General features: G+C 38.1%; 1 protein-coding gene across 1 annotated transcript in view; it reads left to right on the top strand.

Moving 5' to 3' along the window:
• gabbr2 (gamma-aminobutyric acid (GABA) B receptor, 2) overlaps positions 1-25,799 on the top strand; it is a 177,112-nt gene that overhangs the window by 72,218 nt on the left and 79,095 nt on the right. Inside the window, exon 3 of the mRNA XM_058377129.1 lies at positions 21,025-21,195. Within this exon, the coding sequence (XP_058233112.1) occupies positions 21,025-21,195 (171 nt within the window). The remainder of the gene's footprint in view (positions 1-21,024; positions 21,196-25,799) is intronic.

The raw sequence follows: 25,799 nt of genomic DNA, 5'->3' as shown, positions 1-25,799 counted from the left end.
TCAGATTTGATCAACTGACATTTTATGCTGTGAATGTGTGTGGCTTCAACTGATATAACAGACTTTGCATGAATACATAAGCTGTCATAATGCATGTGGGCATTATGACTGTGATGGTATAAGCTTGATAGCAACAGAAGTTTGCAGACACAGTTTGTTGAGATGTCAGTATTGGATCTGTATTGTTGAACTGACTGTTTCAAATGTGACTTTAAAATACTTCTTTCATCTCCAGTAAACGCTTGATCCTAGTCAGGGTTGCCAGGGTTGAGTTTTGGAGCCAAGCTCTGGAACACTGGGTGCAGGACAGGATTACACCCTGGATGGGTGTCACGACACACACACATTCATTTCTTGGGGCAATTTAGTGTAGCTAATCCACCTGCCAGGATCTCTTTAAAAGTACACCCACATAGACACAGAAAGAACATGAGAAACCATACACAGACAGTAACCCTAGTTACGCCACCCACTGCACCACTGTGAAAAATGAGAGCTAGCTGTTACTAACTGCAAGTAAGGAATCACAGAGGAATCACCTTAAAAAAGATGTGGTGTATATTTATTCCTGGCCTGTAGTGCTTATGGGGATAAAATTGAGTCACTTGAGGTATGGATTGAATGGATGGCTGCTTACTTTTTCGCATATGTTGTGCAGACAGATGTCATGTCGCATTTTATATGTATTCCAGGTACGTAGAATAATTCCTCCCTTATTCTCTCCCGGTATCCCCATTTTATCCTCTTTTTTAATGGAAAACATTTTGCCAGCAAATTTGTTCTCTCCATTTTCATGTCATCCATGCCTGTATTGTCTTGATGTGACAGTGGCTATGGCACCATGCCTAGCTGTATTTTGGTACCTTGCCTGGCATTGTTCCCGTGTCTATGGCTCCTTCCCACCTTCACCAAGGTGACTGTATTGATCAGCTTGGACTGGGTAATGCCTACCTCACAAACTCCCACAGAACTTTTTATTTCGAAATTCATCTCCTTCAGATTCTTTTCTCTGTTACCTACACAACATACCACCTTCCAGCTCTCTGGAATTTGTGAAGTAAGGATCCAAATTTGTCTTCTTTTTTTTTTTCTTTACCTGAGATCTTCAGGGAAAACATCTACCGAACAAGAAAAGTTTTGCTTGCAGTTTTGGCTCTACATCGTTGAAAAATATGTATTTCAGATAAAGAGCTATCCATTCTTAACCTTATCTAAATCGCTCCATACTTAACAGTAACAGTCTCCTCCTCACCAACCAGACTCAAAGTCAAATACTCATCATGTCATGAAATAAGGCTATCCAGAGCTCCACCGTGCATTAGGACTTATATAATTACCCACTATGTCAGGCCAGCCACACTAAGGAGCATTACTGCTGCATACATTATCATTTGGGCTATTACTGGGCCTCATACTGTCTCCAGCTAGGGTGGAGATTCTTGTGGATTCTTGCCCTTAAGTGCATTTTATGGGGAATTCATAAATGCTGCATGGAGCTTTATTTCAAGAAAAGCAGCTTCTTGAACTTCCATCTGAGTGAGCTTACGTATGGGCACTCCAAGGAGGCAGAAATACTGTGTGTCAGATGTCTCCCAGCACACACACACACACACACACACACACAAACATACACACACACACACACACACACACACAGACATACACACACACACACACAGACATACACACAAACTTGCATCCTGTTGGTTCAAGGGAAGAAACTTCTAAAACATCAGCTTCAGTTTTTCCAGCTATAATTCAATTCACAGGTTAATGTATAAAGGTTTCCATAGTAACAGACCTTTCATAAGAACTCTTCTGATGGACACAGCACATAATCCAAGGCTAAAATAAATAGATTAATAACATTTGTTTTTAAAAAATGAAAAATGCATACTCATTTATAAGGAAGGAGCGATTTTTAACTTCAGAAACAGTCAATTTTTCAAAAATGGGAAAGTCTTCAGGACCATTTATGCTTTTCTGAGAATAATTTTTTTAAAAGTGGCTTTTAAGCAAGGGACTTTTATATCTGCTATAAGTAAGTGAAAACTCACTTCCAAATAACTCGCTTAATGGTTAAAATGTTGTTGTTTTCTCTACCACACAGTAAGTCCATGCTCCGAGTATCAAGCATACCAAAAAGTGGACTATAGGTTGAGTCTAGAAATAGTGCAGACCATTGATTGGTCAAATGCAGTCATCACAGAACCATCTCTGGTTACAGTCACTTTTTCTACCCGACAGTACAGTAATTACCAACAGAGTTCCTCTGTCAATGTTTGTCTTATGTTAGAGAAAAGCCAAAGCATTATCCACACCTAAATTTTAACTGTAAGTATCAAAGGTATCCGAATTAAGTAAATTATGAAGGGGTCGTCATAGTTAGCTCACTTAACAGGGTTTTACCGCCTTTGACTTCTGTGAAAAGGTTTGCACAACAATCGCTGCACTTTCTCTCTCCCAGCATTCCCCCTCATGGATCATTGCACATCAGGCCTTGCAGCTCAGACCTTCTCACCAGTGTTTTCCCAGTTTAAGCCCATCGCAAACATGTTCACCAGAGGCAACCAAAAACCATATGGGCTTCCCCAGTGACTAAGGCTTTAGCAAGCCCCAGTGGCACTGTTAATCTATGCTCAGTGCTACTGGTTCCATATGGATTTCTCACATTACACCTAATGCCACACATCCGCCTTACATAATAAGTAGACTATATCCTAAAAGAAAAATCAATCACAGGTTTTAAGTAGTCTGATGCTAATCATGAGCATCACCAGTTATTATGCAACAACCTCCAGAGAACTTCTCCTACTTTTACTATTATAGGTGTGAATCACTACAAAGCTACTTGACCAGGGTAGAGATACTTGTGTTAATAAGCTCACCATGAATACCATGCTATCCAGTGGAAAAAAGATTGACACTGATTAACACTGGCCTTGCAGTGTGCAACAACCCGTTCCAATAAAGCTAAAATAAACATAAAACTACCTAATTTTTGATAATATCAAAGTCCATGTTTGCATGTTTAAAACTCTCCTGATGATGATACAAAGGAGTCTTCCAACAGCGTAAAGAGTTAAAGTTCGGTCTGCACATCAAATGACGTAATCTGAATGCACACCTTTGGCATAAAATAATCCACCAGGCATAATCTGTCATGTCCAGACCCTCACGCATGGCTGGAAACCGAAGTAGCAGAAGTTTCAGGTTATATGGATATAAAATTCATACATTATTCATGCGCCAGTTGCTGCTCATATGCATTTGGTCTGTTCTTGCCGAGCTCTGCCTCCGTGTGTTCATGTAGCACTTTACACCAAAGCTGATTAAAGACAGGGCGATGTTTCTCTCAATTCATGAAGGGCATCATGGGTGCTGTATATATGTGCTGTGTTTAATAATGCTTTAGTGCAACAAAACAGATAGCACAAAATAGAGTGTACACGTTTCTGCATGATGAGAATATGTATAATACATGAGTGTTCGTCCTTTGGCCTGCATTCAGAGCTGACGTTGGGTTAATGGTGATGTGATGTCGAACAGAAATGCCTGTTTCCACTGATTACAGTACAAATGCCACCATCATATGACTGGGAATGAGACATTGGGGTTTAACCCAGTGTCCTGAAGCATCTTAGGCATGTCATGAAGCAGAACCAGAAAAAAAACCAGAAGAAGTCTAGCATAGTTTTTAGGCAGAGAGTTTTTAGACACTGGTGTTATCGTGTCCAGGAATTGTATTATAGTATCTAGAAATGAATCAATGAATCAATAAAATAAATGAATCATTAATTAATCAGTAATTAGCAATTTGGGCAGCACAATGCTTGCTGTCTCACAGCTCTAAGGTCCTTGGATTGATTCTAAGCTAGGGTCTGTTTGTGTGGAGTTTATTGAACCCACTCGAACCCAGTGCTAGTGGGCTAGACTTCAGGTCAATCATGACCCTTATCGTGAAATACTTACTGAAGATGCATGGATAACTAACCATTCTCATTAACTATCCTTTAACATGTTTTTTAATCATCTACATTATGTCTTATATTATTATAAAGCATACTTCATTTCAGCCAGCGATTCAATCCACACCAATTCATACCTGCCAAACTGTGACCCCATCAATCCTGCTGTTTTGTTTTTCCTTTACATTATCTGTTATCTTTTTTTTCCCATTTGGGCTTGTGAGTGAAGCATAAACACCACAGAGATCCTTTCAAGTGACAAACTCCCACGTTGTGAACTATATTTAACATTGCAGTCTATAATTGTGCAGTCAGTAGGTACAGAGCAATGTGTTTGCACAGTTATCATACTAATTATACTAACATGTTTGTTTACAGTCCCACTGTCTTATGTCACGTTTTAATTACGGTTGGCTGACTTCATTGTTCTATCCATGTTGCTGTACATATGGGCTTAAGGGAGGAATGGTGAATCCCAGTGACAGAGGGATTGGGTGTATAGCCATATTTTTATTTTTATAATTTATTTTTATATAAATTTATATATATTTATGTATTTACTATTTATTTTGTTTCTTCATAAATTTGAACAGGAATGCTTTCAAATCTATTTCACAAAATGCAAAAACAGCCACTTTTTAACCATATTTAACTCTTTACCATTGTTTAAAAAATACCCTTTACCTTTACCTTACATATATTGTTTTGTATTTGTAATATCAACGGGACACAGATGGCACCCAGATTCACCCAGAACACAACACTGACACTACTATGTTCAAGATTGAAAACTGAAATATATAGAGAGCCAAATGTGTATAGCTTGTTTGAGATGCATAATGGCACACTGGAGCACTTTGACTGGCCTGTGAAATCACCAGACCTCAATCCCATAGAAATTTCATGTGATTATTTTGAACAGCAAGTGAAACAGCAAAATAGGCTCTGTGAACTCTATCTGAATAGCTCACAGTCAGTGGAAAAGTGGTCTAAAATTGACAAGAAATATCTCAGGACACTGGTGACATCCATACTTGACAGCATTATTGCTGTTATTATGGCGAGGGGAGGTGCAACCATGCTTTTTGAAAAGAATTTCTTTGTCCTAGAAGCTTATACATAGCATATTTGAGTTCACTTCTGAGTTTCCTTTGTGGTCCATTTACACTGAGTGAAGTTTGGAATGATGCCTTTGGTGAACCAGACCATCTCCAGACATATCTTTCCATTGCTGATGGGGGAAGTTGACTGATGCACTGTAAATTGAATTAATGCTTGGGAGATGAACGTGTAATGTGTAGAAAGAGCTGTACCAATCTCTAAGACATTATAAATGAAAATGGAGGATTAGTGTTTTTTTTGAATGGGGAGAGGAAATTGGCCTGCCTGTTATATTGATTTCAAGGGAGCACTTTCATGGATAAATAACCAATTATAGCCTGAGCCTCTAAGGCTTTGGCAAGTCATTGTTACTTCTCAAGCACATATTATATTGCATAGCTTGCTATCCATGAGAAATATTCCATACAACAGAAGCGGGGGAAAGTCTAAGATCCTTCCTGTCCAATCTAATTTTGTCCTCTGCGCTTTTCCAGCATCTTAATGCTCATTCTGGCTTCACTGGCTTTCAAGCACTGACAGCAGCATAGCACTGACCCTTTAATTTACCACTCGTGTGCTTTAAAAAGGTGCTTCCCCATGTATAGCAGATAATCACAGAACTCCACTTCTCGTCTACCCATGTGTGTTCATCTTGGTGTGTGTGTGGGTGGGTCTGGGTGAGTGCACGTAGGTGTGTGTGTGTGGGTGCGTGATGAGCTGAGCAGAGAAACAGCACTTCATACAATATAATCCTCTTACTGCCTGAGGATAAGAATGACTCAGATGGAAAAAAAAGAATTATAATGGTTACTACATTCCAGCATCTGCTTATTAATCTTTCATATTGAGAAATCTGACATGCACAAGACCACAGATTTTATATATATATATATATATATATATATAGAGAGAGAGAGAGAGAGAGAGAGAGAAGAGTTCCAGTTTCCCTTTTCCTGATATTTACATCTAGGTGTGTTAACACAATATGGAATTATTATTGGAACAATACTGGAACTCACTCTGACATAACCAAACTGTTTCATTCTTCTCTTGTAATGCTTTTCCAGGCTTGTACTGCAGCATCTTTCAACTGTTGTTTGTTTTGGCGGGTTTCTCCCTTCCGTCTCCTCTTCAGGAGGTGAAATGCATGCTCAATTGAGTCCGGTGATTGACTTGGCCAGTCTTAAACCTCCCACTTTTTTTCCCTTGATGAAGTCCATTTTCGTCTTGGCAGTGTGTTTTTGGTCACTGTCTTGATGCATAATGAAGTTCCTCCCACTTAGATTGGATGCAAGTCTCTGTAAATTGAAAGACAGGATGTTTTTGTAGACTTCTAAATTTATTCTGCTGCTGCCATTAAGAGTTACATCATCAATAATGATTGGTAAGAAGCAGCCATGTTAGCCCAAACCGAGATACTGCCTCTGTGTGGAGGTAGACCATGAGCAGATCTTTTCAGTCTCTACACTTTGGCCATTGCTTCACTTTGGTAGATATTAATCTTGCTGTCAGAGTTTTTGTGGCTCATTTTTATACTTCTTTGTGAATTCCAATCTGACAACTTACTGCTGATGAGACCATACCATCTTGTGGTATGGACTCTATATTTTCTGTTCACTGAGTCTTCTTCGAACAATGAATTGTGAGACCTTCACCCCTGCCTTGTGGAGCGTGTTGGTGATGTCAGTGACTGTTATTTTAGTTCTTCACAGATCTCTGTTTACACAATCAGTCTAACAGGGGACACCACAACATGTTCAGTCACATGTTCCAGTTTTTCTGATCACTAAAATTGGGTGTGTTTAAACATAAGGTGTCATGTTCTAAGATGTAAGATGCAAATATCAGTAAATGAAAGCTGAAATTCAATTCTATTGTCTCATGTCGTAAGTGGCAGCAGTACAATGCACACTCTAGGTCAAGAGCTTCGGTTAATGTTCACATCGAACATCAGAATGGGGGAGACAATGTGATCTTAGTGACTCTGACCATGGCATTGTTGTTGACAAGCAGTATCTCAGAAACTGCTTGTCTCCTGAGATTTTCATTGCCAAGAGTCTGCAGAGTTTACACAGAATGGTGTGAAAAACAACAACAACAACAACAACAAAAGCATCCAGTGAGAGACAGTTCAGCAAGCTGAAACACCTTGTTGATGTGAGAGGTCAGAGGAGAATGGTCTGACTGGTTTGAGCTATCAATATAGGTTACTCAAAAAAAAAACACTCTCTACAGCAATGCTGAGCAGAAAAGCATTTCAGAATGCACAAGCTTGAGGCTACAGCAACAGAAGACACCACATGGTCCATTCCTGTCAGCCAAAAACAGGAATATGAGGCTATGGTATACACAGATACACCTCACCTGGTCTTTTTCCAATCTTCCTCTGTCCAGTTTCAGTAAGGCTATACCCAGTATCACCTCAGATTTCTCTTCTGACATTAATTTATTTATGTATTTTCTGGTGGTTATGATAATGAGGGTGTGTCAATCAATAATGTCATGCCGTCTTCCATTTCCATTGGTGGATCAATATCAGACTTTTGTCAATTGACTGTAGGTCTTTCTTGCTTGTAATGCATTTGTATGCTACTCTAATGGCTCCATCCAGGCAAGATAGTCAGAGAAAATTCTACACTGGATTTCTTTTTTTGTGTGATGATTTTGAGCTTGTAGTCTGCCCTGGAAATTTGCCTGCTGATTTTTTTTACAGTGGTGCCTACGTTTGTCTAGCACATCATGCTGAGAAATGTGTGACTGCTGAGGTTCGAAAACTAAAAATATCAACAGATCTTTAACCATATGAGACAATAAGCAATTACATATGTATATCCATGCATTTATAAATAAAAGAATAAATGAAACATGCTTTTGTGACTTTAAAAAATTCAATTACATATTAAAGTAATTCACTGACATACATTTACTTTTTGGTGTCTGTGAAATTAAACAAACAAAGCTTTTTCATAAGGAATAAGGCATGAGGAGTTGTGCTGCTATAGGAAAATAATCAGTAAAGGGGTGGCATGATTCAGGCCAACACAAACTAGGGTCGCTTTTATCACCCTAAAACTAATTATTTTTCAATAACAGCACATTCCAAAATGTTTCAGTCCGTTCATGTAACAGCAATTTCCCAATGAAGTATTAAATTCATTAAAGAATTACTGAAGCAAGGTAGTTCCTCTTATGACTTATACTATAGCAGCAATACCCTCAGTGGTCTTTCAGACTTCACCATATCAATAATTAATTATAATTTCTATACACAATTTCTATTTTATAATTTAATACACATTTTTGTTATTGTACCACAGCACTGTTGAATTCTCAAATCTTATTGATCTTGATTAATTGTCTATAATAGCACAGCTCTGACAAAAGTGCTGTAGTAGTAGTTACACAGAGATTTGTAAAATAATTAAATGAATAACTGAAGAATAAGCTGAAAGTTTTAAAGTGTAAGATAACCACTTTCCTTCCCAAAGTGTGGGAGCAAACTCTATCGGTATTCTTTACAGGATTGTTCACAGAAATAGAGAGATAATTAAGCTCAGAATTGTGGTGATTCTGCATTTCCCTCTTTCCAGCATGGCATCAGTATCCCATAGAGCTGTGCACAGAAGGGCATCACAAGAATGTAAATTATGCATGCGTACTGCGGATCTGTAAACAGGCTTTACCACTCTGTTTTTGCATGCTAATGCAGTTAGTCAAAGTCAACCTCATCAAACGTGCCACTTATGCTAACCTTCACAAACTTCTGGGTGTCAGAATTGTCTACTACAATGGTCCATGCCTCAGCTGTGTACCCAATGGAGAGAGAAGGCTTAATTGAAATGCATTTTAAATGACGTGCAGTACTACCGTGCAGCATTGCCTTCTTCAGAGAGGATCAATAAGCTAATGAAAAGAAGACCCATGTGAATTCTTTCTCTTGCTAAGGAGAAATGCAGTCCTCACCTCCAGGGAAGCAGGGCACTCGGAAGGGCGCCTGATCAGTTGGATCAATATCCCCGTGCCATTTAACCAGGTTGTCCACTTTTAGGCCCTTCACTTTATCCAGGAAATACTCAATGGCAGTTAACGCTCACGCTGGTTCAGTTCTGCGCAGGGAAACACATAGCTCCAGATGACTTGACCTGCAGAGAGAGAAGGTGAAGATGAACAGGACTATTCACGCAGTACTCTACATGCTGTGTGTGAACGTCTGTGGCTTTTTGTTTCTCTCTGCCTTCACTTGGTGTTGCTGATGATGCATTTCTCTCCAGCTCTGAGCATGCTCATTCCAGACTTCATTCCAGACCTTTTTTTTTTGCCTCTGAGATTTCTGCAAAATGTAACCTCATAATGACAGTTAAAGCCTGCAGCCACCAGGTCTAAATTTCAGCTTGTATACCCAGGGCTCAAATTGCTTAGACAGCAAGCATGAGGAAGCCGGATGGAGAATTCATCAATATGTAACTGATGGCGCATCGGCGTGTTGATGGTGGTGAAAAATATCCAGCTGGGCGTGGAGTAAGGCCTGATGTGCTGGATTGTGAGACTATCACTGTGACATTCATTCAGTCACTTTTGTCATAACCATCCATCATCGCAGATAGACTTGGTTTATCAAGCTCTCAGGCTATCAGGATCATTCCTCTCAGCATTTCCTCCTTACTTATACTGGTATATAATTACTGCGCTCGGCATTTAATCGTGGATGAGCTGAGGAGGCTGAAAATCCTACTGACAGATTTAAAAAGAAAATTAACAAACAACAGGTGACAGCATTCTGCATTCTGTAGGAGGAATAAGAAAGAAAATCATCATGCCCCTATAACCCCAGCCCATGTGCACTTCAAAGATGGAATATAAAGCCATACAATGTGGGTTTGCTGGTCATTTCTGTGGCAGCCAGCATCTAAACAACCTGCCAGCTAGATTGTAGTAATTGGGGTTAAATAGCTTCAATTAGCAGTACATTAGCGGAGTCGTGCTGTAGCATCTTTCCTCTTTAAGAATGTGCATACAGATATGAAGCTCAGAAGCTTTTCTCATGCTGTTCTATGATGTAGTCTCATTACTAATTTGTTATATACTGTATATATGAATTTACCTCAGACTATGTGCTTTAAGACATCTTTTAGCTCCAGTTGACTTGTTGTTGGTCTAACCATGGATATATATGATGGCTATAAAATAAAATTAATGTATATTTGTACAGTAAAAAAGAAAAAAAATCACAGTGGCTTTCTGTGCACAGGTTTTGATCCCTCAGATCAAGCCAGAGGTTACCGTGGAAGGGATACATGAAGAAGAAACCTTGAGAGGAACCAGACTCAAAGGGGAACTCATCATCTTTTGGGTGATACCAGATAATGGGATTTTTAAATCATCACTCCTCTAGAATTGTATACTATCAAGTGAAACATCCGAGCGGTGTTCACAAAGCCCACTCCTTGTATGTGGAGTGTTATAGCACAACTATGTTCTCCAAATGCCCTCCATGCAGTATTACTCAGCAGCTGGATGTACATTGTAGATTGTGTCAAGCGTCTGAGGTGACCAAGCAGATACCTGATTGGCTGGCATGCATCTTAGTGACAGGGGACAGATGAAACCTCCTGTCCTTTCTATGCTGTGTGAAGATGTGAGAAAACCTGGGCAATAGATTTGAGGCAATGGATTAGAAATCAGGTCACATTTGTTGGACCCATTTATAGCTACTCTACCCAATTAAATCTGTGTGTACACGCTTATTGTGATTCTGGCGATTTTCCTTTTTTTTTTTTTCTCGAAAGGGATGTAATTACACAGGAATTATTTGGGAAAGTATTCAAAAGCTGTAATTAGGTTTAACTAAAAAAGACATAATATTTCACAATATGTCCTCAGTTTTTACTTACTAGCTCATATAAAACGCCCTTCTTAATTGGGTTTCAGCTTCTAAAAATAGATTGTGAGACAGGAGTGCTGTTCTGTACTTGCTGGAATGTGTTGTCTTTCACATATAGGGCTGGCTAATTTTACACAAAGGCAGAGAGTTCTATATAATTAGCACTGGTTCTGTACGTTTAAATCAGGATCTATGTAGTTTGATTTACAGTTTAATGCTGAAGGATGTTGTGTCTGAAGAACAGATTTTGTGGTTCTGTGAAAAATTAACTTTACTGCTCATGGTAAGTCGAAGCTGGCTGTAGTACAGCACTGTCAATACTTCATTCTGTGAGGTCCTTGTGCTTGGAATTGGCTAGAGGACTTTAATGAGAATGAAACACTGTCTATTGACTCAGACAACCTGTGTGTCAGGAGAGACTGCTATACCAGACCTCACTCAGTTGGGGTGAGCTCCCAGAATGCATAATGTTTTCTCCACTGACCCTGCATTCATTTTTTTAAACCACTGTTCTTCATACACACATATACCATACATAATTTACCATACATACCATACCACACATATACCATACATAATTTCCCACCTACAACCAATAAAAGTCACTAACTTGCAGTTTCCACTTACTCACAGGTGAGGTGAATAACACTGATGATCTCCTCATCATGGCACCTGTTAGTGGGTGGGATATATTAGGCAGCAAGTGAACATTTTGTCCTCAAAGTCGATGTGTTAGAAGCAGGAACAATGTGCAAGCGTAAGGATTTGAGTGAGTTTGACCAAGGGCCAAATTGTGATGGCTAGACGACTGGATCAGAGCATCTCCAAAACTGCAGCTCTTGTGGGGTGTTCCCGGTCTGCAGTGGTCAGTATCTCTCAAAAGTGGTCCGAGGAAGGAACAGTGGTGAACCGGTGACAGGGTCATGGGCGACCAAGGCTCATTGATGCACATGGGGAGTGAAGGCTGACCCGTGTGATCCGATCCAACAGACGAGCTACTGTTGCTCAAATTGCTGAAGAAGTTAATGCTGGTTCTGATAGAAAGGTGTCAGAATACACAGTGCAGGACGGGTCAGGGCTGTTTTGGCAGCTAAAGGGGGACCAACACAATATTAGGCAGGTGGTCATAATGTTATGCCTGATCGGTGGATGCAGGGTGATACATATGTAACATACTGTATACTGTATGTAAGTAATAAGAATGGTCTACATCTAAGCAGAAATCTAACCCTGATTTAATATGGCAGTGAAGTTGCAGCTTGTAATTTCCCACCTACAACCAATAAAAGCCACTAACTTGCAGTTTCCACTTACTCACTGTCAGAGGAAAGCATGATCCACACTCTTCCACATACATGATCTCAGATACACTAGTGATTGGCTAGTTTTGCTGTGATGGGCAGGTGGGAAAGAGAGGATCCCATCCCTCACACACAAAGAGCAAGGTCAGTTTTGTTCTTTATAATACTCTCATGCACAGATTGCTGTAGCATTCAGATTGAAAAATCATGATCTCTGACGATAGGGCAATCGCATTTCCCTCGCTTCACTTGGGGACAGTTACAACAATAGAAAAAAATAAAGAATTTTGTGTATGTTAGAGGGTTCATTACAGTTCAAATTATGACAGGGTTAAAGGAACACTGTGAAATGAGACTTGTATTATTCTTTTAGTCTCCTGTCTTGGTCTTGGAGTGCTTTTTCTCAGTTCTGCTGTCTTTGTGGAGTTTCTCTCTTGCCTAACTTTACTGTCTTTTGCCTTCCTCATGCTGTCAGAAACTTTGTCTGAGTCTCTCTCTCTCTCTCTCTCTCTCTCTCACACACACACACACACTAAACTGTCCCCAACAAGATTAAGAAACATCCCCACACAAACACACATATACACGCTGAATTTCCCATGAGTTAGACACACACACACACACACACATTTCCTTCTATCTTCACCTCTCAAAGTCATTTATTATTATCCTTAAAAAGTGCACTCTACTTTATTGGACTTATTAGGGGAGCTCTGTGACCTTCCAGTCCCATGGCTGTGGAGCTTCGAGGTGTCACACACAGAGGCTCTTCTCCCTAGTTTTAATTAACACTGGCACCAGGAGATTGACAGAAAGGAGACACAGCTTGTTGGGTTTGCCACTACCCCCTGGAAGGGATGAGGGGGTGGCAATTAAAACCTGGGTGAAGTCTGGCATCACGCACAGCAGGACGGAGGGACAATTGGGGGAAGGGAAGAGAGAGGGATTAGGAGACGAATGGAGACTTCATCACCACTTCTGAGCAGCTCATAAAAAATGCAGGAACATGTGGCAGGTGTCTGTGTGTGTGACAGCAACGGTGACAGTGTTATTTGATGGATAACTGTGACAGGGTATTTTTGTGATAGCGTATCAATTCCACGTACAGAATACCGAGTCCTTGCTGAGGACATTTACATGTATTTTTCCCGCGTGAGAATGTGTCAGTGTACTAGCTGTTGCATGACTTTTCTTTTATACTAGCTTAATAGTAGTTGCACGACTATTCTTTTATACAGCAGTGCTATCACTTTGGCTTGAAAAACAGGATGAGCAGCCACAGGCTATTAGTATGAAGTCAGAAAAGTCACAGATCAGCAAAATGACAAATCACTGCCATGAGGCAAAGGAATCACAATTGTGGAACACGTTCTCTAAAAATGAGCTTTTACATATTGTTAGTCAACACAATCAGCTTTAACACATAAGGAATTTGTATGAATTTGAACAACTGAAGGTGATGTGGTGGGTTTTTTGATTGTCCTTTTCATAGTTGAAGCACAAATGGAATCAGGACATTGTTATTTTTTTTTATTAGTGTAGTTAAATGCTGATAAACAACAGCAAGGACAGAGTCAAACTGCACTTCAATAAACAGCTAGTCTACAAATTACATTTACAGCTTCAGTGCTCTTTCTGTTAAGAACAAAAAATAAATAAATGACTATAACAAACATGCAAAATAATAAATACGTGTATCATATTATAGTACTGTAAAGATATATCAATTGTGAACATGATGGATTTGCTAAAAAAATATGCTAAAATCACTGATTCTGAAACATTGCCGCTCATGGGGTGGTGGTAGCTCAAGTGGTTAAGGCTCTGGGTCATTGACCTGAAGATTGGGGGTTCAAGCCACAGCACTGCCAAGTTGCCACTGTTGGGCCCTTGAGCAAGGCCCTTAACCCTCTCTGCTCCAGGGGCGCCGTACCACGGCTGACCCTGCGCTCTGACCCCAACCTCCAGGAATGGTATATGCGGAGAAAGAGTTTCTTGCTGTAATGTATATGTCACAAATAAACGCTATTTCTCTGTCCATCAACAAAGCCGTGCTAATAGCATGTATAAATTTATTATACAGATAAAGACCAGTCTTTCTCGGATGGAGAATCTTACAAATGACAACAGAGAATAGGATGGTTTTTTTTTTTTAGGCTTATAACAACCTCCACATTCAACCCCCGCATCAGTAGCATCTGAAAATGAGTCTGATTTGGGTGTCTATCAGATGGTATCTACTGCTTGGGACTAACTGAGTGGGACTGGATAGTAATGTGCAACTTAAAGCACAGAATGCACTCTTACACAAAGCTCTGTTCATGCCACATTTCACTGTTACATTGTCAGAATTTTATTTCAATTTTACTGAGCTTTAAATGACAAACAAAAAAAAGAACTGTGGGAGGAATTCCTTCAGGAGCATGTAGAATGGTATCAAACAAAAAGGGTCACATATTACACCTCTCAGCATGCGCTGGAGTCGCTAGCATGGCAAGAGCTGCTTATTTTCAAGTTTTCAACATGCTTTAGTTATAGTTTAGGTTTCATTTTCTCCTACCATGTTGGCTCATTGATTTCTTCAAGTTTGTCCGCAATCATTGTCACTTGTGATTTGTACTTGCTTAATTATGCTATGTAAATATTTCCAGCTTCTATTTACAGCAATTGCATGTTCTTGTTTCTCATTTAATGTTCATTCCTTTAAATACTAAAGTGCATTTGTGTCTGCATGTAGTTCTTCCAGTTTTTTGAGTCTTTATGAGTCCTGTTTCGAATTAACAAAAAAATGTTTTTAATTAATATAGTGTGCCTTTAACACTAGACTATATTCAGTATATATTATCAATATATTCAAACATACATTTAGCATATAGCATCTGATGCCTTACTTTGCCATCTGCCTCACTGCTTTATTTCTTTCCACCACCCAGACTAATTGACTGCTAGTCAATTAGTGAATGTATTAGTCGACTAGTCTATGCTACCTTGTGCTCTAGCTGTATAAAGGCAAGGCTGTATGTGAATAAATCCCATTTCTCCTAATGTTACGCAAGCCTGCGGTCTGAAGGGCCTAATCTGAAAGAAACATCTCATCTAGCAAAGACGATACCCTTTTAAATAAGACATTCTAGGCGGGATGTCTGTGGGAGAAGCCGATCTTCTGCTGACACAATATCTCTGGAAAGGAAGGAAGCCTAATTCCTTTTCTTGTCTTGTCCTTGCTTCTGACTGCGTGCTATAACTTTGACTTGAAAAACAGGATGAGCCCCAAACAGCCACAGGCCATTAGTGTAAAGTCAGAAAAGTCACAGATCAGCAAAACGACAAATCGGTGCCATGAGGCAATGGAATCACAATTGTGGAACCTGTTGTATGAAAATAAGCTTTTACATATTGTTAGTCAAAAAAGTCAGCTTTATCATATAAGGAATTTGTATGAATTTGAACTATTGAAGGTGATGTGGTAGGATATTATTATTTGACTGTTTGTTTAATCTACAGTTTTGCAAATTCTCCCTGTGTCTCTGTGAGTCTTCTTTTGGTTCCCTGGTTTCCTTCCACCTTCTCAAGCCAGTTGGACGACTGGTTAATCTAAATTGCCCCAAGGTGTGAATGAGTGTGATCAGTGCTCTGTCATGAAGCACTGATGTCCTTTTCAGGGTGTTTTGCTGCCCTGCTATGGATTTACAGTGACCTCACTGAAACAATGAAAATAACTGACACTGTGAAAAGTTGACACGTTAAGCTTGAACTTGGACTTTGTACTCTCTTGGTACTGGAGAAGGTCACTCTACAGGTCTCCAGGTTTTCAGTGCTAAGATTAAGATGGTGTCTCAATGTTGCTATTGTCCTTCTGACAATCTTGATTGCTCTAATCTTGATTGATCTACTTAACCACCCAGGGATATAACCTGGACCAATCTAATGTGTGGATAGGTTTGGACATTCCTCTCTGATTCTCTTATGTGGCATGGAGACTTGGATATATATGTAAGAGACTAAACATGCTGTGAAATCCATAACATTGTTGAGTGTAAGAAATGAAAAATACAAAGGAAATATTTAATGCTAAAATAATATTATATAATATAAATTAATTTAGTTTAGTAACTGTTTGAGACTTTAGGAAATATTTAAACAATAAAAAAAATTAATGAATAAATAAATTGTCTTATTTTTAACTTATCTTACTACTCATTAGTTAGCCTATTATTTACTTTTATTTTTTATTTATGTATTTTTTATAGTATATCATACTATAGCTTTTGTATGTCAGAGTCACACTGTATTCTTTTTTCTCTTTGAAAGAGATAATAGAGGCTTAAGGATTAACCTCATTTCCTTAGTTTATGACAGAGCATCTCAGCTTTGACAGTATGGATCATCACCATCTTTCTTGACATATACTGTACAGTGATATAAATTTAGGTATTTAAAATATTTTGGCTCTGGTATTTTGCACCATGGCTCATTAGAATAATAGAATACAGTTTGTATATTTCACTTGCTCTGGGGCAAACGTTCTGCATCCGTTGGTTCCAGGTTTAAAAATAAAACTGAAAGAAAGTGAGATTTATTTGTGGTTCATTTGCAAGTTGTCTACAATCACAACAGTCTCTGTTATACAAAAGCCTGACATTATCTCACCATTTCTGCTGCAGCAGCACTCTGTCCATGTCTTTTCATCATCAGCTTTGTAGTAAACATAATCACCAACAGTGTCTTGTAACTGAATTTTTAACTGTCTCTCTTGTCGTGTCTGAACATTGTTATTTCTCCTGATGATTTATCCCACTTTTTAACAGAATGCAAAATGTGTTGCTATTCACACAGTTTAACGGAACACAAAAATGTGTTGCTATTCACAAGTTCTCTGGCTGTCAGAGAGTATGCACAATAGTATACGATTGAGATTTGAGGACCTATTCAAACAAAATTTCTTATTTTTCCTAAACAAATATTAACCATAAATTCAGTGAAGTGCAGCAAGTCATAGATTGTCTGCTATCTTGTGGGACTTTCAAGTGAATTTGTGTATTCATAGTTGTCTAGAGTAACAAGGGAATGACATTAAAAAGATGACTAAATGTGGATAGTTTAGCCTTACCATTGGAGCATTCTTGCTTTACAGAATTACATCGTAGTCTAGCTGGTATTTGGCCCTTCAGTAGCTAGATTTTCTCCTGTAAAGGAATAATAATATATAATATCTCAAGCCATAATATTTGGAATAATATTCCAGTATTCTCTGTGCTTAAAAGGAGCCTCCTGGTGGTCTAGCAGCAGGATCCCACGCTCTCGTTCCCGTGGCCCAGGTTTGATTCCCGGGTAGGGCGCTAACCCAGCCACTGAAGAGTTAACTCTCAGTGCCAGTCCCATGCCTAGATTAAATGGGAAGGTTGTTAGGAAGGACATCCCGGGGTAAAACCTGTGCCAAATTGAAACATGTGGACTAAATGATCCGCTGTTGTGACCCCGAACAGGGAGCAGCCAAAACAACAACAACATTCTCTGTGCTTAAAAGAAACATTTTTCAATATGACAATATTGATATTTTCTCACAAGGGTTGTCAAATGCTGAAACTGAACCTACAAAACTCCAACATGAGGAAGAGGTACCAGATTCAAAAAGGAATCAGTCCTCTTATAAGAGACATCAGATAATGACATTCTTCTTTTTCTTCTTTCGGCTTTTCCCTTCAGAGGTCTCCACAGCGAATCATCTCTCTCCACCTATCCCTGTCTTCTGCATCCTCAACACTTGCACCCACTAGCTTCATATCCTCATTTATTCCATCCATATACCTCTTCCTTGGCCTTCCTCTTTGCCTCCTGCCTGGCAGCTCCATGTCCAACATTCTCCTACCAATATACTCACTCTCCCTCCTCTGAACATGTCCAAACCATCTTAATCTGGCCTCCCTAACTTTGTCCCCTAAACGTCCAACATGAGCTGTCCCTCTGATGTACTCATTCACACAGAACTCCCAACACCTTTCTCCACCCATTCCAACCTGCCTGCACTCGCTTCTTTACCTCTTTCCCACACTCTCCATTACTCGGGACTGTTGACCCCAGGTACTCCTGTACCTTCTTCACCACTTCACCCTGTAATCTTACTGTTCCACTTCCCTCCCTTTCATTCACACACATGTACTCAGTCTTACTACGACTGACTTTCATCACACCAGATAATGACATTAAAAAGCATTATTCCTCCACAGCGGTACACTGTAAAGTAACAAAGCATTTTATTTCATGAGTTAAACAGACAGTTAATAGATGCACAGTTAGTGATGACTTCAAATCATTGACCTTGCTGACAAGGTCTTGAGTTTCCTGCAGCCCAGACTACTACTAAACTCTCCAACGATGAATAAAACCTAACCAGAAACTTGAAATCAAGCCTAGTTGTTGTCTCTTTTTTTTTCTTGGGTCAACACAGTTCCTATTTTCTTATCTTATCTTATTTGGATAATCTGTGATTTACAGTAGATGATGTAGAAACGACCTGCCGGATTTAAAGAACTATTTCTCTTGCCATGACATTGGATGATATGCCTTCTTTTATCCTGTAGGAACAATTACATGTTGAATCGCAGTTGTACAGACATTTAGCCAATTAATAAGCAGAGTTTAATATGTAGTCTGTGCCATTAGGGGCTCTTGTTGTTATCAGTTAAAACACTATAACACTAATGTGTTGTCAGAGTCTAAATAGATACGTCAGATAGATATGTTTTTTTCTTTACTGACTAATGTAATCAGTGTTTCTTTACATTTCTAAATCCTTTTCTTAGTCTTGAGACTAACTTCACCTTGTTACTAACTTCTCCTCCAGTAAGGTCAGGATGTTTTCCCACTATAGGCTGACAGGTGATTACATCTCGGCCTCACATGGTAGCATGCTTGTGCTTATTCACTGCAAGGTACTTGGTAGCTTAGTCACTGTGCAATTGGAAAGTCACAGCCTACTGCTGTTGCAATAGCCTGTCATAGAATTCACACATACAGTTCTAGTTCATACTGCAAGACTATATCAGAAGAAATGATTGCAGTTGCATTTGTTGCTGCTTGGCCTCTAGTGTTTTACAATCAGTGGTGATGTGACTGAGAATTGCTGTCAAAATGTTTCTACTGGTATCATTAAGATCTCCACGTCTTTCATAACAAGTACCTTTGAGACCTCATTTCTGAAATGACCAAAAGAGAAAAAAAAACTGCTGTAGGCAAATAAAGCAGGGGCTCAAATTGTGCTGGAATTAAAATTTTGAGTGCAAGTGACTGTTATGCGAGCTATTGCTATTATCAGACTTATAAACCTGTCCATAATATGTAGTCACCTTTCCTCTGATGCTTTTCAGGTCACAACCATAGGTCATCAGCATAACAAACTGCAGGCTAAAGGTCATTTCCATTTCAGCTTCAATATACATACACAGGATAAGAAAAATGATTTCATTTCATTGTGACGTTCTGTACAGTGGTGCTTTTTAAAATCTGTTGACATCCTGAGGCAGTGAATGGGAATTAACCACTCATAGTATTAACCACATGTTTGCTCTGGGAATCCTTGCTTGTGTATTAGAGACTCAGAGACTCCACTGATGCTGGTAGATTGTTCCTGAAGTCATTTATTTTTGCCAGTATGGAAAAAATGACTGTCTAGCAGTCTAATGCTTACAATAAAGTGCACAATACACAACTTGTTGAATTAGAATTTGTTGAGTTTGAGAGTATGAATATTCCACAGTATTACAAATTTGATCAGAATGAAATGTGCACACATCCAGTAAAGAACTAAAAGCCAGAAATATGCTCCTTGAACAATAGTGAATATGTGTGTAGAACTGAGTCTCAAAGAAGCTACGTATGTTTATCTCTAAAAAAGACTTGCAACTGAACTGACAGGCTTTATTATAATCTTTATGACAGCCAGGAGTGTCATAAATAGCATGTTTGACTTTCATCAAAAACTACAATACACACTACGGAACTTGTCAGCATGAAAGAATAGCTAAAAATAGTTGGGTTTTTTTTTTCATTGTATGATCTTTACACACTTCTTATCTCCTTTTCAGAACATCTACTAATTTTAAACCTGCTTGCAATTTTGAAAGGTTCTTGTAGTTCAATATTTAAACTGGATATAGAGAATGTTATGTCAATTAGCTTTGTGATTTCAGTGCTTTTTCATTTAATCCTTTTCTCCTATGAAGAAAAAGACCCAAACAGACCCCAATCTTTACACGAGAATGTAAAATAATGGAGAAATAGTGGGCACTTTTTCAGTTTTCAGTAGCCTCATTATGGTGTCATTATATATTATCACTCACACACACACACACATTGAAGTCAGTCAGCTGAGGTTGACTGTGAGTGGTGCAAACATTCACGGTTCATCATAAGCGCCCTCTGAAGGTGTGAGTGCTGTCTTTTTATAGAGACGTGTGACTGTGTTGATTTGTTCACACCTGTACTTTGGACTCCCATAGTCCTGACACAGAGATTTAGCTTGGCTCATCATGCTTAATCCAGCATGAAAAGGCCAGTAATAATGTCTGGACTTGAACATAAGCTTCAGCTCTCTATTGCTCTGTATTTCTATCAAGGTGATATCAGTGTAATCTAGCAGCAAACTCACCAAACTGATCACACATTACAATAAGCAGAGGTTTCTTGTCGAACTTGCTTTGGGTAGTCAGGTTTGTTTGTTGCTAGCAGTTTGCTTCCTGTACTAAACATTCATTCCCTTTCTCCATTTTTGCAGCTTTCTTTTGCCGCAACGACGCCAGTCCTGGCAGATAAGAAGAAGTACCCTAACTTTTTCAGGACTGTTCCTTCAGACAACGCGGTCAATCCAGCTGTTGTGAAATTCCTCAACTACTACAACTGGAGCAGAGTGGGCACCTTGACTCAGGATGTCCAGAGGTTCTCAGAGGTCAGTCTAAAGATCTGAGTTTAGAAGAACACTCAGGAGGCAAATGGATTTCTGAAGCATTAAGTAATTTGTTGTCTTGTTTGTAAGACCAGTCTTTAATTAACGAGTGTTTCCTAAAATCATTTGTAAGTAACATAATGCGTGCACTTGTTCATAAATTAACAAGTAACTTGACCCATTCATTATTCATTGAATACTTTGTTATTCGGAGTTTGCAGTTCTACTTCAATAAGTGTTGCTTTTTAGTGTAGCTTTTGTACTCATTTAGCTCATTGTTCTGTATGCTGAAAAAAGGTCCGTTCAATTTACTTGATTCAAATGCGTCCACTGGTTCCAAGTGAATGAACTGATTTGCATTAACACAGTTTGTTTTTGTACAGCCAACATCATGTATATGCAAAGCCCTGGAATAAAAGCAAACTCATGCAGTCACCCTAACTCAGAATTAAACCCTGGACCCGAGAGCTGCGAGGCCGTAAAATAACCCACTACACTATCTATATTTTAATCAAATTAATTTAATACAAGTCTGCTCCAACATCCTTGTGAGCTCTGATAATGTGATTGGATTAGCCGATGCATCACACACGGTCTTCATGCTAGTTAATTAGATTTGTTTTGTTTAAATGAAATTTCATATAAGCAACAAAATGCATTTACGTACTATATATTATACATTATATAATTATATGTAATTGCTTTTAAATCTTGACTGTCCATGTATTCCCTTTTTCAGTGACGCTCTTTCAAACAAACATACTTTCTGTTGTAAAATGCTAATTATGATTTTAATTGTTGCTATTTATAAATACAATCTATCTGCAGCTCTTTTGCTGTTTAAGTCATCAGTTCATCTATTTTAATTTACCTAGGGATGGTGGTAAATTGTGCGTTTTTTTCCAGATCCAAACTGCACATAACCAACAAAAAAACTACTTAAAACTCTAATAATAAAGTAAACTGGTTTTCATAATTTTAGTAAACTAATAGCTTTTTCTCAGATTTCTTTCCTGATAGCATTCATTTCAAATGGTTTCATTTCTTTCCAAATGGGATGCCAGATTTCTTTACAATTGCGTAGTCCTAACATTGACTTCCCAAAGCCTTTCTTCTTTTACAATGAGTGTTGTCTTTAGAAACATCTGCAGCTGCCAAAGGTATCATATAACTACAAAATGTTTCTAACATGGTGCAAGCCTTTTCACGGCGGAAAATGAGTGCATTAATAACTTATCATATTAGCCAGTACAACATTTTATTTCTATAGGATAAAACACATAATAACAAAAATAAAATGATTGTAGTGTTGATAATCAAAAGGTCGATTATCTTAGAGCTATGGATATGACATATTCTTGCTACTGTTTGATTTAGTCCTATGTTTAAAATAGATTCAACCTAGTGAACTGGGTTACGTATATTTATTATGTTATTGAAAAAATGTCATGTTATATGAGTTGTGTTTGTTGCTTCAGGGCCCCCGTCTTTGTTATTTGTGAAATCTGCTGTTTTAAGACTTTTTCTTTGGGGAAATGAAATGTCTAAAAGTGGCATATCAATCAACACAAATGGCCTTTTGCTCTACACTGTGAGGAAAAGCAGGATCTGAGAGATATTAAACTCTTTTTTTTTATTTTTTATTTTTACTTCATTTGGAGTTTTACATCATAATAATTGTAGTAGTAAAAGTAGATTAAATTTGCAGGGTAAAACTCAATTATACTCCATAAAAGAAGCAGATTGGAGTAAGCATATTTTTTGAATGATTGTTGGACATTAAAAAAAATCATTAAAAAAGACAGCAAGGGTAATAATAAAAGAATAATAAAAGAATAACAGTTAAAATTATTAAATGTTGAAATATTGGGTCAAAATATTTTTGCTGAATTTCAATTTTATAAAATAGTAATAATAATAATAATAATAATAATAATAATAATAAAATTTATTTTAAATTAAATTATTTTAATAATTTTAAATTGTTATTATTATTATTATTATTATTATTATTATTATTATTATTATTATTATTATTATTATTATCATTCCAGTATTACAATCTGTATAAAAATGTCAAGATTATAGAAGGGGGTCTTGTTTGTAAGCTTATTTGTATTTGTACAGATTCCTCAATGAGATGATGGATTAGCCTTTTTATATTAGACATTTTACAATTAGGCATTTTGTATCTCTCTCATTCTGTATTTTTTTTTTCTAAAAAAAATAGCTGTTTTATTTTTAGTGAAGTGGCTTAAAATCACTCTGCTGTGCTTAATCCCCTTAACTGAATATTTAAGTATACCACAGCCACATCATTATACTCAGCAGCTATGTATAAGTTTTATTTCTCCACGTCTAAAGAAAACGACTGGACATAATTAACTCCCATGCCATTAAACATTTATTAAAATTTGGCTTCACACTCAAGACTATGGTCCTATTTTGAAACTATTCCAAGTGTAAAAATGTCTGGAGAGCAGGCTGTTTAAGCCAAGTCTATTGACTGTGCAGGAATAATAAGTCTCTGTGAGAGTAGCAGAGATGAATAATCCCGTTATCTTGGTTGTCACGATGTAGTTGCAGGGCATAAACAGACAAGGTCCTATCAACCTGCCAGAGGAAGGCTTTGGAACCCTGATTAGCGCATTATGCTAGTGCCACCGTGCTGCCCTCAGCTGTGCAGCAGAGCGAGATGGACAGCCGCTCAGCAATGACAATCACTCATGCGACATATCAGAGTGGAAAATGTTTGGGTGTTTTTTTTTTTTTTTTTAGCTCTCTGTGACACCAACAAATGTGTAGTGGCCAGGGGAAACCCTGTCCCTTTTCGCCATGACTGAATAGCCAAAAAAATGGAGGCTGGCTTTGATTTAAAGGGAGAATTCCTGCATACGTTAAGAAACAGACATGTCATAGTTATCTTTTACCTAACAAAAAATAAAAAATCATGATGGCTAATGAGGAAAAAAGTGGTAAAAACAGTCAGATGTCTAAACTCTTTTACGTTAACTATATTTGAGGCATTTATACGACTGAACAGTTGAGGGCCTTGCTCAAAGACCCAGCAGAGGCAGCTTGGAGGTGCAGGGATTTGAACTCACTACCTCATAGTCAGTAACCCACAACACACTAACCAAACACAAAAGTGTTTTAAAACATGATCTGAAAGCAAGAAATGTAGCCCACCGAACAGACTGAATTAATCAGCAAATATTTCCCACCAATGTTAATGTGGCTAGAGATCAGCTGACTGGAGCGATGATGGTGAAGCTCCAGCTTAAATGATTTGACCAGTTTATACCTCAGGTAAAAAAAGACAGAGACAGAGACTGATAGCAAAGAAAATCGCACTTTACATGAAATAGATCAGGTCATAAGTGTAGATGTGAGTGGGGTGTCTTTCAGTGAAATCAGACTAGAATCTTTAAATGTGATTTTCTACCTAAAGCCTATAACTACAACTGTATATTTTGTAGGAAATGTTAAAAGTGGCCATATGAGGCATTTTCCAAGAGAGAGAGAGAGAGAGAGCGAGAGTGAGAGAGTCTATTATTATAGAGATGATATAACTGAAAAGGCAGAACCTGTAGTCTTGAAAAACCTGAATGTATACTGTAGCCTTCAAAAATCAAGATCACTAGAGGCCCACTCTGAGTTTTCAGGCCTTAGCTTCCTCAGATTTCTTCTGTGTAGAAAAGAAGAATGAGGGAGTACATTCTCCCAAACGTGGCATCTACATTTTTCATTTTTATAATTGTTCATTATAATCAAATCAATAGACAGCAACGATGGAGAAAAATACATAAAATGGTGCTTATGTGGAGTTCAAAACAAACCACTTCTTGATTGCTTCATTACTCAGCTTCTAAAATTGATGAATGTCTGTTCTCTTTGATTCGACATACAAAATGTGTGATATACAGTATGACTTTTTGTTAAACTGTAGAGTTAAGTAGTGCCTATTTATAACAGGAAGGCTTTCAGACCAAGACATCCTGGTAAGAGCCATATTTCCCATTAAACCAAGTTATTCACAATATTCACAAATTATTCACATGTACCACCATTTGGCTGTTTCTTGTGTATGCATGCATAAATTTTTTATTTTTTATTTTTTTTGCTTTAATACGAGATTCTTTTGTGAACCACCTCCTGTCCTGCCTGGGGTTTGGTATCTGACACACTGCAGGAGGCTGTCAGCAGTGTTGTGCATGAGTGTCTATCAATAAGTGGATTAAGAACACACTCCACTATACTGTTTTACAGATTAAACCCCGGTCTGCATTTTTTATTTAGCAACAGATTAGATGACGGGGACCTCAATCTGGAATAAAATTTATGTATCAGGCATCACACCTTAGGTAAGATTGTAATTGTGTGCCTCTCTGGTAGTAGTGGTGGATCCAGATGTTATTGTTGGAAGGATGTTATGCTATTTATTTGGCAGGATTTTATTTCACCTCGTAATTAGCATGTAAATATGTGGTAATTGCTAGAGATTTCTAATACATTGCAAGTTCTCTGAGATGTTCCTGAGAGAGAATCGATGCAGTTTTGATGCAGTGTATTTTTACTGTTTATTGCTCTGTATATATTTTTTAATA

Source organism: Hemibagrus wyckioides, linkage group LG24, assembly GCF_019097595.1.
Source record: "Hemibagrus wyckioides isolate EC202008001 linkage group LG24, SWU_Hwy_1.0, whole genome shotgun sequence".
Classification (NCBI taxonomy): Eukaryota; Metazoa; Chordata; class Actinopteri; order Siluriformes; family Bagridae; genus Hemibagrus; species Hemibagrus wyckioides.
The sequence above is the reverse complement of the archived record's forward strand: the minus strand, read 5'-3'. Positions and strand labels throughout refer to the sequence as shown.